This window comes from Aquarana catesbeiana, linkage group LG07, assembly GCF_042186555.1.
Source record: "Aquarana catesbeiana isolate 2022-GZ linkage group LG07, ASM4218655v1, whole genome shotgun sequence".
NCBI classification, from domain to species: Eukaryota; Metazoa; Chordata; class Amphibia; order Anura; family Ranidae; genus Aquarana; species Aquarana catesbeiana.
In genome coordinates, this window is record NC_133330.1 from 106,729,268 (window position 1) to 106,743,821 (window position 14,554).

Genomic DNA, 14,554 nt, shown 5'->3' on the forward strand with positions numbered 1-14,554 from the left:
AATTGGTGCATCCGGTGTTGGCCTTCCTCCCTCTAATGGCTGTTCCCATAATTAGTAACACTATCTGCATGCCCTTGCTGAGATATTTAGCTATATCAAATATAGTAAGTCTGATTCTCTAACAAACCTACAAAGTTTTCTCTGCCTAAATGCATATTCTCGCTGCTGACGCTGGTTGCTTTTGCTTTAATTTCAGCTTTCTAACTGCTGATTGAACTTTCTCATCCTACCGTGGTTTGCATGTTTTTGCATTTCAATTTAAGGTACCGGCTTGGTGTTCTTTCCTATGCTCGCAGTTGCTTAGCGTATGATTTTTATTGTTAACAGTTTGTTTATGTGTTAGTTGTGTGTGTCTAATGATATTATATCTCATTTTAGATAGAGAGACATATTTCCTTCTCTGTCTCATCTGTGAACCTTGGCCTTGTCCTGAGGAAGCCTAACGGCGAAACGCATAGACATACAAGGGCTCACTGCACAATAATCATAGATGCTTTATGTTACAACTGTCATTTTATTTTTTAGATATTTGTATTTTTCAATAAATTTATATTTTTTATACTGCTGTATCTTCTCCACTGTTTCTTAGCCTAAAAAGTCTGCCTCCCTGGTAATACTCAGTACTACCTTATTTTGTATGCTCAAAGTTTTATGGACGTGGCTTATCTCTGGTGCACTTTCCTCCCCTTATTTTGTCTCCAAAAACCTCCTTTGGAGAATATTGGGGAGGTTCCCTTAACTGCATTGTCCCAGAAGGTGGCATTCTTGGTGGCTATTACCCCGGCCCGCAGGGTTTCGGAGTTGGCGGCATTATCCTGTCATAGTAGTTAGTACTCCATAGGTTAGCAGATGATGAGTTAGAGGGGCATAGTTGTACTGAGGGAGATAAGCATGCAGAGATTATCATAGAGATGGGGGAGTTTAGCAGAGAGATGGGGCAGTTTACTGCAAATACACCTGTCACATCACTGGTCGGTGTAAATGTCACCAATTACATTGGTGGTTGATGTAAATATTCCTGTTGTGTTGCGGTCAGTGTAAATGTCCCAGTTACATTGGGGATTAATGTAGGGTTGTCAGTGTAGAAATATTATTCTGTTATATTTTGTTAAATATTTTAGTACACAATTTGGTTCAGAATATATTTTTTTTTTCTTATTTTCTTCCTCTAAAACCTAGGTGCGTCTTATGGTCAGGTGCGTCTTATGGAGCGAAAAATACTGTAATTTGGAAGGACTAAAAAGGTACCAAAGGAGTAAAAAAGTATCAACCGTATTTATTTATATATTTATAAGTTAAAATTGATGAAAAATGTAAACATGTACCACAGACATAAACATCACAAAACAGTATGATGCTAATCTTGGTCTTGTTTCTCATCAACACTACTGCAGTAGGGGATGAGGGACTTGCTTTAGCTTTAAAGCAGTTGCGTTTCATGGGGCATAGCCCGTTTCTTCAGGAAAAGTGTATCGCAGTCAAGCACTAAAATAGGAAATATTATAAATATCAATTCCAATCACAGTCTATCAATGAGTAGAATTGCACAATAGTGTATTGCCACATACCTCAAAATTTTATACAGGGACAAATAAATGGCGTCATAATACATGGCCTTCATATGGTCAGCCGCTGCCACCTTCTGGTCACTTGGGATAGTTCGCATACAGCTCTTGAGGGAGACCAAGCTCCTAGTGTCAATTCAAATGAATATCTGAAAAAGGTATATCATATGGAGAAAATGGTAACCAATATGAAGCAAGCCCATAAGTAAGAAACAAAGGATAGTTTGGTGTGGGGCCCCTTTAAAATACAAACTACACCTCTACCCCAGTTCTGCAGCAAACAAGTCCCTCATCCCCTACTCCGTGAAGAGAAACAACACGGAGAGCATCATACTGTTTTGTGATGTTTATGTCCGTGGTATATGTGTATATTTTTCATCAATTTTAACTTGTATATATACTTTTGATACTTTTATACTCCTTTGGTACCTTTTATAGTCCTTCCAAATTAGAAGAGTTTTTTTTGGCATATCTTTCAGGATGAGGAACCGGACAACACTTGTTCAACTTTTGAGGGTTCTCTTATGAGTCCCTCCCGTTATTCCTTTTTTTCTTTAGGGGCATATTATACATAAGGCCTTACACCATTGTGTAATTCTTGGTACACATTAGACTTTATTAATTTGTCTCCTTATGTTTTACAGGAATGCTTTTAGCTATACTGGAAAAGTGTGGTGCTATCCCAAAAATCAATTCAGCTGAGGTTACTGTGGGTGAGGGCACCGTTGCTGCCGGCTACCAGAATTTTATTATTTGTGTGGAGATGTTCTTTGCAGCCATAGCTCTCCGTTATGCTTTTACTTACAAAGTTTACTTAGACAAAAGGCTTGATGCTCAAGGTCAGTACGGTACTTCTTCCTTTTTTTTTTTTTATGACATGCTAATATTTCTCAAAAACTTCACAGGTGGTGTTATAGTTGATTCACTCTTGTTTACAAAAGTTTTATTTGAAAGATTAAGAAAAGGTTACAAAACAGTGAGGACAATATCATTTGAATATATAGTAGTGTACATTAGAAACAATAAACAGTATAAATTGGATATTCTTCAGGTAAACAAAATATATAACAATTTGGGAGAAAAAGACATCGTAATGTTGGGTAAGAATGAATAGTAATCCCATAGGAGAGTAATGTAAAGACTGGTAGATTTACCTAAGATTCTATGTTGGATAAGCAAAACATAACCGTATATATTGTCAATTCCAATAAGTCAATTTTTTATTGAACATATGCATATTATCATGTAAGGTGTGGTGGATTCTCTCAGATATTTTAAGCATTTCCATCCTGGACAAGACTTGAGACCATGGTAAGTTGAATTTCCAATTGAGGGCAATCATCCGTTGAATAGAACCGATTAAAGAGTGAATCAGTCTAATACAAGAAGGGGGTATATCAGGAATTGTTGCATATAATATGCATATTTGTGGTGAGAGGCTAATGTTTTTTTTTTTGTTGCTAATTCTATCTTTCTGGTAGCAGCCTGCCATATTGGTTCTAGATGTTTACAACTCCAGAAGATATGTAGATAAGTGCCTGGTTCAGCACAACACCTGAAACAACATGGAGAGGCTTCTGGGTAGAAGGAATGCATTTTCGAGGGGGTCATATACAATGTGGAGAATAGTTTCATTGGTGATTCTCTAAAAGAAGCTGCTTGGTTGCATTTACGGAGATTATCTATCCTAGTGTTCCAAGTTTCTATGGAGAAAATCTAAATCTGATTCCCAGTGCTGCATTGGGACAGATTTTTCAGGCATCGTAAGATTGTTGAGGAATCCATAGAGTAGGTAGATCAAACCTCTATCCCTTGAGGAATTTATACAGATGTGTTCAAATAAAGTGACTTGGGATTGGATAACTAGTGAGTAATGTTCTGTGTAGAAATTTTTAATCTGGAGGTAGTGCGAGAGTTCTGAAGAGGGAAGATTGTTTTTAGATTGCAAGGAGGGAAAGGAGGGAAACTTCTTGTTAATACTCGGTGATCTCAGAGTGGTCAGGTTATTATTTCGCCAATGTGGGAATGAGTTGTTATCATTAGTTTTGTGACAGTCTAGAGTCACCTAGAAAGGTTATCTGATGATAGCTTAAAGGTTTTATAGATTTTGAGACATAATTGGATTTTGTGGTGAGAATTTAGATTAGACCATAATAAACCTTGTAAGTAGTGTGGGAAAATTGAAGTTGATTCGAAGTTTAGCCATGGGATGTATGGAGTGGGGGCAAACCATTGGGCCGTCTGGATAAGTTTGGTTGCTAAGAATTACTGCCAGATGTTTGGGAGGCCAAGTCCACCTTTATTTTAGGGTCTAAACATGAGAGAATAACTACATCTTGTTTTTTTATTTGACCAGATAAATCTGTTGATCTCTCTTTGAAGAGCTTCTATTCTGGTTTTGGGGACATTTAACAGGTAGAGCTCGAAAATAGTATAGGAGTTTAGGAAGAATTGTCATTTTGAAGGCGCAAATTCTACCAAGGAGGGAGATATGATAGGAGGACCATACTTTTAGTAGAGAACTTATATGTGCGAAAAGTGGGGAGTAATTAGTTTTATATAATAAATGATGGTGGGATGTAATGTGGATGCCAAGATATCTGAATGAATTGGAACACCATGTAAAATTGAAATTTTGTTCTAAATTGGAGGTCAAGTAAGGGGAAAGATTGATAGGGAGGGCTGAACATTTATTAATATTAATACCTAGACCTGACAAGGTATCAAATGAGTTTAGTTCAGATATGAGGTTAGGTATGGACATGAGAGGGTCTGTAAGGAATAATAAAGCATCATCAGCGTATAGACTTACCGTAATTTGAATTTATTTGGACCTTTATTATAGCCTTTGATGTTTGAGTGGTTTCTTATGGCTTGTGCTAGGGGTTCTATTGCTAACGCAAATAGAAGGGGGGATAGGGGGCAGCCTTGTCTTGGTACCTCTACTTAGGGAAAAGAAGTCTAAGTTGTAGCCTGGCATTTTGATTCTAGTTTGGGGAGATGGTAAAGGGCATTAAATCTATGTATGAATTTATCTGTAATGCCAAATTTGGGAAGTAAGTGGTTGAGGTACAACCACTTTACACTGTCAAATGCCTTGTGAATGTCAAGGCTATGAAGGCATACCGGGCGAGAGTAAAGGTTGGCGTCTTGTACTATGTTTGTGACAAGTCTGATGTTATCAGTTATCTGTCTGCCTGGAATAAATCCAGTTTTGTCAGTATGAATTAGGGAAGTGATAACTGCTGCCATTCTGTCCGCTAAAATTCTGCCAAAGGATTTCAAGTCATTATTGAGGACTGAGATGGGGCCGAAATTTTGTGGAAGGGTGTGGTCTTTAAGAGGTTTAGGTATAAGAGATAGATTTGCTAGGAGCATATCTTCAAGAAATTGGCTGCCCATTAAGATATGGTTAAATAACTTTGTTAGTCTGGGTACTAATTGGAGTGCAAATTTCTTATAGTATGATGTTGTAAAACTATCAGGGCCAGGTGCGGTCAAGTGATTTAATTATGTTGATGATTTCTTGATCCGTGCAGGGTTCATTGAGGGTGGAAGCTTGTTGGTCATTGAGAGTAGGGAGTTGAAGATTGTCAAGCCAATTGATTGAGGTATGATGGGGTTGATTTTGAGGGCCAGAGAGAAGATTTTTATAGAAAGATGAAAAAACGTCTAGGACTTCTCGGGGGTGGGTGACCAGGTTACCAGTTTGGTTGCACAGCTTATATACATGGGGAGGATTGTGTTCCTGGTTTAGTTTTTTTGCAAACATGGCAGAGGTAGAATTGCCATGTAACAAAAATTTGGCTTTGGAGAATCTAAGGGATTTTTCAGTGTCTGCTGATAGAATCGTGTCTAGGGCTTGACGTTTTAGATTGAATTTGTTTGGTTATTTCAGGGGAGGATGATTGGCTCAACTTGCTATATAAGTTATTGAGGTGGTAAGTTTGGCTTTGTTTTTGGCTGCTGCGATACTGATCAAATGTCCCCTCAGGACTACCTTATGTGCTGACCAAAGTTAGGTAGGGGAGATGTCATCGGTTGAATTATTTATAAAGTATTCTTCAATGTGTGTGTTTATGTTTTGGAGTGTGGATATACCAGTTAAGAGGGAATCATTTAGATGCCAATTAAATGGGGTAGGGGCTAGACCAACATGAGAGGTTTCAAATGCAACCATGTCATGCTCAGACCATGGACAAGGGTGGATTCGAGCTTTCGAGGAATTGGCTAGTAGGATAGGAGTACTGAAAATGTAGTCAAGTCTGGCATAACAGTCATGTGGGTGGGAGTAGTGTGTATAAGCTTTCACACCAGTGTTGTGGGCTCTCCAAGAGTCAATTAGTTGAAATTTGCTGAGGGAGCGATTAATTGATTTGGAGAAGGCCTTAGAGGAGGGAGCAACTGCTTCTATCTAAGGCAGGGAGTGCGGCTAAGTTAGTCTCCTCCTAGTACTATATGAGGGGAGCTGAAGCGGTCTAGAGTTTCAAAAAAATTTAGTGAAAAATGATGATTGTGCATCATTAGGGACGTATATAGAGGCGATTGTTAGTGAGCGCTTGTTCATTGTGCCCTTCAGGATAATGTATCGACTATCTACATCTTTATAGATGTTTTGGATTTCAAAAATAGTAGAGTTGCGGATAAAGATCACTACTCCCCTACATTTATTAGAGAGTGTAGTAGAACTGCTTATAGGTTTTGTCAAAGTAGTGTGGGTGGTTATCTGATGAGAAGTGAGTTTCCTGAAGGAGGATAATGTCTGCGCCCAGTCTTTTGTAATGTCTGAAAGCTTTTTTGCGTTTGTGTGGGGAGTTAAACCCCTGAATATTGTGTGAGAAAATCTTAAGACCCATTTTTAAAGGAAATATATGAGCAAATTATATTGGTTAGGCTAGAGCATGACCAATATGACTATTGTGCTATGATTGTTCGTATGGTAGGGTATATTATGCTATTACCAATATCAACATTACTAATGAAAATAAGAGATTTTCAGTATTGTTTAACCGCTTGCCGCCCGACGGCCGTCAATATGACGGCCAGGCGGCGCGGCTCTTGTTCTGGGAGGGCGTCATATGACAGCCCTCCATTTAAAGAGGGAATGCGCACGATCACGGAGACACCACTCACCACCGAGAGGGGTGAACAGCCATTGGACATGGCTGTTTACCACGTGATCGGCCGTGATGAAGTCACGGGCGATCACAGGTGGTACCGCTCCACTTTGCACAGCGCATGCGAACAATCTCGAACGCTCTGCGCATGCACGTCTTTGACAGCGTGTTCCCGGGAACCCTGCTCGTCACCGACGCTGGTAAACAGCCATTGGCTGGCGGTCGTTTACCAACGTGATCAGCTGTGATCCTTTCACAGCCGATCACTAAATGTCAACAAACCGCAGATGTTACAGGGTTGTCCTCCTCACACACCGATCGCGTGTGCGAAGGAGATTGCGGTAACATCTCGTTACCGCTTACAGTGTACACCAATCACACTGATTGCCCCCCCCCCCCCCCCCCCCAATAAAGAGGACCTTTCACCACCCATCAAAGTACCTGTCACAGTTCATCTGAGTACCTGTCAGTCCATATGAGTAAGAAAAAATAAGATGATTCGCGCTATATGAATAGTGAATGTGTGGCCAAATGGTCACACCGACAGTGAATGCATAAACCAAAAGTGTAGTAATATATCACAATTAGTGCAAACAAACATATAAAAAATAAAGTCCAAACAAATGTGTTAAAAAATCCTTGTGAATAATGAGAAAGTGTCCATGAAAAAGCACCAAAAAGGAAAAGAGTAAAATAGCATTCACGGGTCTTTCAACCACATGGAGCCTCAGATGTGTGGGACCGCCACCAATAATGAGAGCCTGGCTGCTTACCAGAAACCCATGACCCCCCGTTACAGAGGGTCCAAAAGGGCTTATGAGATCCTAGTGGTCCGGATTTCCCAGGAGCGAAGATGGAAATGGAAACTGGAAAAGGGCATCAAATGCTGGAGTGGAGATGGATGGGTCCACAGGAAAGGGGCTCAGCCCTCAGCAAAGTGATGTCATCATAGGAGAAAAGAAAGGGAGGGCTCCCATAGTGTAAATCAGATAACGATTTATTGTAAAAAAATGTGTAAACACTCACATGTAAATAAGACAATCAGCATCATCAATGGAAGAACAAACTGTGGATTTTTTAACACATTTGTTTGGACTTTATTTTTTATATGTTTGTTTGCACTAATTGTGATATATTACTGCACTTTTGGTTTATGCATTCACTGTCGGTGTGACCATTTGGCCACACATTCACTATTCATATAGCGCGAATCATCTTATTTTTTCTTGTTTATGTTATGTGTTTGTGTCACATTTTAGATATCGCTGCTTTGTTATTATATTTTAGACACTTTGAAGCGCAATTATTTTCCCCCTTTTTTTCAGTCCATATGAGTACCTGTCACAGTCCATCAGAGTACCCGCGTACCTGTCACGGTCCATCAGAGTACCCGCGTACCTGTCACAGTCCATCAGAGTACCCGCGTACCTGTCACAGTCCATCAGAGTACCTGCGTACCTGTCACAGTCCAGAGTACCCGCGTACCTGTCACGGTCCATCAGAGTACCCGCGTACCTGTCACGGTCCATCAGAGTACCCGCGTACCTGTCACGGTCCATCAGAGTACCCGCGTACCTGTCACGGTCCATCAGAGTACCCGCGTACCTGTCACGGTCCATCAGAGTACCCGCGTACCTGTCACGGTCCATCAGAGTACCCGCGTACCTGTCACGGTCCATCAGAGTACCCGCGTACCTGTCACGGTCCATCAGAGTACCCGCGTACCTGTCACGGTCCATCAGAGTACCCGCGTACCTGTCACGGTCCATCAGAGTACCCGCGTACCTGTCACGGTCCATCAGAGTACCCGCGTACCTGTCACGGTCCATCAGAGTACCCGCGTACCTGTCACGGTCCATCAGAGTACCCGCGTACCTGTCACGGTCCATCAGAGTACCCGCGTACCTGTCACGGTCCATCAGAGTACCCGCGTACCTGTCACGGTCCATCAGAGTACCCGCGTACCTGTCACGGTCCATCAGAGTACCCGCGTACCTGTCACGGTCCATCAGAGTACCCGCGTACCTGTCACGGTCCATCAGAGTACCCGCGTACCTGTCACGGTCCATCAGAGTACCCGCGTACCTGTCACGGTCCATCAGAGTACCCGCGTACCTGTCACGGTCCATCAGAGTACCCGCGTACCTGTCACGGTCCATCAGAGTACCCGCGTACCTGTCACGGTCCATCAGAGTACCCGCGTACCTGTCACGGTCCATCAGAGTACCCGCGTACCTGTCACGGTCCATCAGAGTACCCGCGTACCTGTCACGGTCCATCAGAGTACCCGCGTACCTGTCACGGTCCATCAGAGTACCCGCGTACCTGTCACGGTCCATCAGAGTACCCGCGTACCTGTCACGGTCCATCAGAGTACCCGCGTACCTGTCACGGTCCATCAGAGTACCCGCGTACCTGTCACGGTCCATCAGAGTACCCGCGTACCTGTCACGGTCCATCAGAGTACCCGCGTACCTGTCACGGTCCATCAGAGTACCCGCGTACCTGTCACGGTCCATCAGAGTACCCGCGTACCTGTCACGGTCCATCAGAGTACCCGCGTACCTGTCACGGTCCATCAGAGTACCCGCGTACCTGTCACGGTCCATCAGAGTACCCGCGTACCTGTCACGGTCCATCAGAGTACCCGCGTACCTGTCACGGTCCATCAGAGTACCCGCGTACCTGTCACGGTCCATCAGAGTACCCGCGTACCTGTCACGGTCCATCAGAGTACCCGCGTACCTGTCACGGTCCATCAGAGTACCCGCGTACCTGTCACGGTCCATCAGAGTACCCGCGTACCTGTCACGGTCCATCAGAGTACCCGCGTACCTGTCACGGTCCATCTGAGAACCCGCGTACCTGTCACGGTCCATATGAGTAGCTGAGTATATCACAGTTCATCTGAGTACCCGAGTACCTGTCACGGTCCATATGAGTACCTGTCACCGCCCTTCAGAGTACACGAATACCTATCTGTAGCCTATCAGAGTACCCGAGTACTTGTCACCAGGCCATCAGAGTACCCGAGTACTTGTCACCAGGCCATCAGAGTACCTATTTGCAGCCCATGCCTCATAAAATATACGTTGGGGTGTTTGCTCTCCGAAATTGGGTCATTTTGTGGTTCCATTGTCCTGGTGCTCAAGGACCTTCAAAAGTGTGATAGGTAGGTTTGTTGTATGTATATGCTGTGTGTGAGAAATAACCTGATAATTTGACAATTTTGTAAAAAAAATTTAAAAATCTTCATTTCTTTCTCGAACATCACGGGACACAGAGCCTCAGTAATTACTGATGGGTTATATAGGTATCACTGGTGATTGGACACTGGCACACCCTAACCAGGAAATTCAACCCCCTATATAATCCCTCCCCCTTGCAGGGATACCTCAGTTTTTACGCCAGTGTCTTAGGTGATGGACGTGTAAAGATGTCCTGTGCTGAGCTCCAAAGGGATTATCCTATACTGGGGCAGGCCAGGCGAACCAGATCTATTCCAAAGTGTCTTTTCTAGGCCGAATTGGATGGTACCCAGGCCTCGTGTCCGAAGAAATTAGGTTTTACCTGTAACGCTTCTCTTTTTAGAGAGCTGGACCCTGCATATTAGAAAATGGTTTTTCTAGCCTAATTTCTAGCCGGGTGCTTTACAGGGCCAGAACTGTGGATCCCCCTATTCGTAGGGGGCCCCAGTCTCTGACGGTTTTTTCAAAAGGAGCCCACCGTGTGAGGAGAAGATTGGGTCTGTACAACAAACCCTACGGCTGGATAAGGCAGGGGAGATTCCACAGAATTTTTTTATTCTAGTAGGTTTCTCCTTTAAGGTAAATGCATGCTATTGTGACCACCAGGGGCTGCCAAGAGCACAAACCTTCCCATGCTGATGTCTGTCTCAAGTGTTCGACGCTGCACAAGCTCCTCTGGCCGGCTCCAGGTAGGATGGATGGGGGGCTCTCCTCGGGGATATCTCCCCCCAGACTGGGGGGGGGGGGCGCAGGTGATCTGTAAGGGGGTTAGACACCGTATTTTCACCGCCGCCGTCATTTGCACAGGGCAGGCCCATCACTACCGGCCTCTCTCCCTCCTCCCCCTCCTCACCCAGCGTCCTCCATGTTGGTTTGAAGGGTCGGCTAGCGCGGGAAGCGCTCATTTTTTAAAAAAAAGGGGGGGGCGCGGTAGAGGGGGGGGGGGCAGGGCGTCAGCACAGCGTGCTCAGACACCCACAGGACTGGCTGCAGGCTATTAAAGGCACTGATTGCAGGTGCATTAAGCCTTCTGGAGGTCGCATGTAAGGTGGGACACAGGCATTCTCCTAGGCAGCATTTACTAAAGTAACACCAGACTGGGCATTGGGTAGCATGGCTTTTAGCCAGACTACATCGCTCAGCAGTCAGTGTTCATCTTGTAATACCTCCACCTTGTTGCTTTGCACTATGGGTAGAAGAGGTTCAAGCACCCCAAGAACCAGAGACTCTAGGGGATCTCGTTCAGGTTCTGAGGGCCCCCTGTCTGCAGCACCCCCCCCGAGGGGCCAGGGACAGCTAGCCAGGGAGAGCTGTCTGGGTCAGGGGCTATACCTGCTTCTGGCACTTCATACATTACACAGGAGGTTTTTTCCTCAACCATTAATGGTCTAGAGGAAAGATTAATGGCCGTGATTACGTCTTCACTCGGTGGAAGAAAATGCACTAGGCCTTCCTCTGTTACCCAAGACCCTCAGGAAGAGGAGCTCTGGGATAAAGGAGAGGAATCCCTTTCAGAGGATTGGGATGGGACAGATGATTCCTCTTCGGAGGAATCAGGTCGAGAGGGACCCTCTGCGACTTCCCAAGAGGAGAAAGTCTTAGTGCAGATCCTTACTGGATTGGTCCGCTCCACAATTAAGTTGCCCATATCTGATTCAGTTAAAGAACCCTCTTCTTCTTTAGGGTCACTGAAACCTCCTCAAACAGCACAGGCTTTTCCTGTTCATAATTTACTTGAAAAGCTTCTTTATGCTGAGTGGGATCACCCAGATAAACATTTTTTTCCGCCGAAAAAGTTTTTTAACACTTTATCCTATGGAAGAAAAGTTTATGAAAATGTGGGGAGTACCGGCCATTGATGCTGCAATTTCCTCCGTAAATAATAGTCTGACTTGTCCTGTGGACAATGCTCAGATGCTCAGGGATCCTGTAGATAAAAAGATGGAATCCCTATTGAAGGATGTTTTCTCCTTAGCAGGTTCAGTGGTTTAACCTGCAGTAGCAGCGATTGGAGTCTGTCAATACCTAAGAGACCATGTTAAGCAGGTCATCAAGGTTTTACCTGAACAACAGGCCCAGGGGTTGGCTAACCTTCCAGCGGCCTTATGTTATGTTGTTGACGCCATCAGAGATTCTATCATGCAAACCTCTCGTCTGTCGCTGGGGTTAGTGCATATACGTAGGATCCTATGGTTGAAAGGTTGGTCAGCCGAAGCACCATGTAAGAAGCTCCTGGCTGGGTTTCCATTTCGTGGTGAAAGGTTGTTTGGAGAAGACTTGGATAACTATATCAAGAGAATCTCTTGTGGGAAAAGCACTCTTACCTGTTAAGAAGAAGAGTAAGCGTCCCTCTTTTAAACGGACTCTTTCCCCAGCGCCGGGGGCTTCAGCCTCCAGGCAGTCTCGACGGCCTCCTCCGTCTGGGTCCAGAGACAAGAGTCAACCCCAGGGACAAAAGAAGTCCTGGGGGAAGAAGCCTACTAGGCAAAACACTAAGACCTCTGCATGAGGGGGCGCCCCCGCTCGCTTGAGTGGGGGGAAGACTGCAACAGTTCTCAGGGTTCTGGCAGGAGGATTTCCAGGACAGATGGGTAATCTCCACGGTAACCTTAGGGTACAAGCTGGAGTTTCAGGAATTTCCTTCTCCTCGTTTCCTCAGGTCAAGTGTCCCCAGAGATCCAGAGAAAAAGCAGTCGCTCCTTCTAGCGTTAGAGCGACTTTTTTTTGCAGGAGGTCATTATGGTAGTTCCTGTGAAGGATCAACGATTGGGTTTCTATTCCAACCTTTTTGCGGTCCAAAAACCAAATGGGGATGTCAGACCCATTTTGGATTTAAGGGATCTGAACCGATTCCTAAGGATTCAATCCTTCCGCATGGAATCAATTCGGACAGTAGTCTCCACCCTGCAGGGAGGAGAATTTCTGGCATCGATAGACATCAGAGATGCATATCTGCATGTGCCCATTTTTCCTGCTCAGCAGAAGTTTCTGCGCTTCGAGATAGGAGGACGCCATTTCCAGTTTGTGGCTCTGCCTTTTGGGATAGCCACTGCACCTCGAGTGTTCACAAAGGTCTTGGCTCCTCCTCTGGCCGGATTAAGGGCTCAGGGTATAGCTGTCATAGCATACCTAGACTACCTGCTCCTGATAGACCGGTCGGTAGCCTCCTTGAACAGGAACTTGAGGACCACAGTCAAGTATCTGGAACACCTAGGTTGGATCCTCAACCTAGAAAAATCTTTCCTAAAACCAGTAAGAAGACTGGCGTATTTGGGTCTGATCATAGATACAAGCCAGGAGAAGGTATTTCTACCTCAGGCAAAGATCACTGCCTTAAGGGAGCTGATCCTGGCAGTCAGGACCAAGAAGAGTCCCTCTGTCTGCCTTTGTATGAGGCTGCTGGGAAAGATGGTGTCTTCGTTCGAAGCGGTTCCCTATGCTCAGTTCCATTCAAGACTACTGCAGCACAGTATTCTGTCGGCCTGGAACAAGAAGGTTCAGACATTAGACCTTCCGATGCACCTGTCTCATGCGGTGCGTCAGAGCCTCAATTGGTGGCTCATACCCAAAAATCTGCAGAAGGGAAAATCCTTTCTGCTGGTTACCTGGACGGTGGTAACAACAGATGCCAGTCTGTCGGGTTGGGGAGCAGTTCTGGAACAGTCTGCGGTTCAGGGGGTATGGTCCAAGACCGAGATGACCTTACCCATCAACATTCTGGAGATCCAGCGGTATATCTTGCCCTAAAGACCTGGACTATCAGGCTACAGGGTTGGCCGGTCAGGATCCAGTCCGACAATGCCACAGCAGTGGCTTATGTCAATCATCAGGGAGGCACCAGGAGCCGAGCTGCTCAAAAGGAGGTGAACCAGATCTTAGTCTGGGCAGAGAAGCATGTGCCGTGCATATCGGCAGTTTTTATTCCGGGGATAGAGAACTGGCAGGCAGACTGTTTAAGTCGCCAGCAGTTACTTCCAGGGGAATGGTCTCTGCATCCCAATGTCTTTTGGGCCATATGCCAAAGATGGGGGGTTCCAGATGTAGATCTCTTTGCATCCCGATTCAACAAAAAGATAGACAGATTTGTGGCAAGGAAAAAAGATCCTCTTGCACACGGGACGGATGCGTTGGTGATTCCGTGGCATCGGTTCTCACTAATTTATGCATTCCCGCCTATTCTGCTACTGCCATGACTCCTTCGCAGGATCAGGCAGGAAAGGAAGTCAGTACTTCTGGTGGCCCCTGCTTGGCCCAGAAGGACGTGGTATGTGGAAATAGTAAGGATGACGGTGGGTTCCCCGTGGACACTACTGGTACGCCCAGACCTGTTATCTCAGGGTCCAGTGTTCCATCCTGCTTTACAAGCGCTAAATTTGATGGTTTGGCTATTGAGACCCACGTTCCAAAGAGTCGTGGGCTTTCAGGTCCTGTGATATCTACCTTGATCAATGCAAGGAAGCCAGCTTCCAGAATTATTTATCATAGAGTCTGGAAAGCTTATATATTCTGGTGTGAATCCAGGGGTTGGCATCCCAGAAAATATGTGATTGATAGAATTCTTGATTTTCTACAATTGGGATTAGAGATGAAGCTGGCCTTGAGTACCATCAAGGGCCAGGTCTTG

The 14,554-nt window shown here is 44.9% G+C and overlaps 1 protein-coding gene across 4 annotated transcripts in view; it reads left to right on the top strand.

The window, feature by feature from the left end:
• The window catches only part of TMEM184B (transmembrane protein 184B), a 315,991-nt gene that overhangs the window by 266,795 nt on the left and 34,642 nt on the right, over positions 1 to 14,554 (top strand). For all 4 annotated transcript variants that reach the window (XM_073592592.1, XM_073592591.1, XM_073592589.1 and 1 more), the window contains one exon: positions 2,210 to 2,404. In XM_073592592.1, the coding sequence (XP_073448693.1) occupies positions 2,210 to 2,404 (195 nt within the window). The remainder of the gene's footprint in view (positions 1 to 2,209; positions 2,405 to 14,554) is intronic.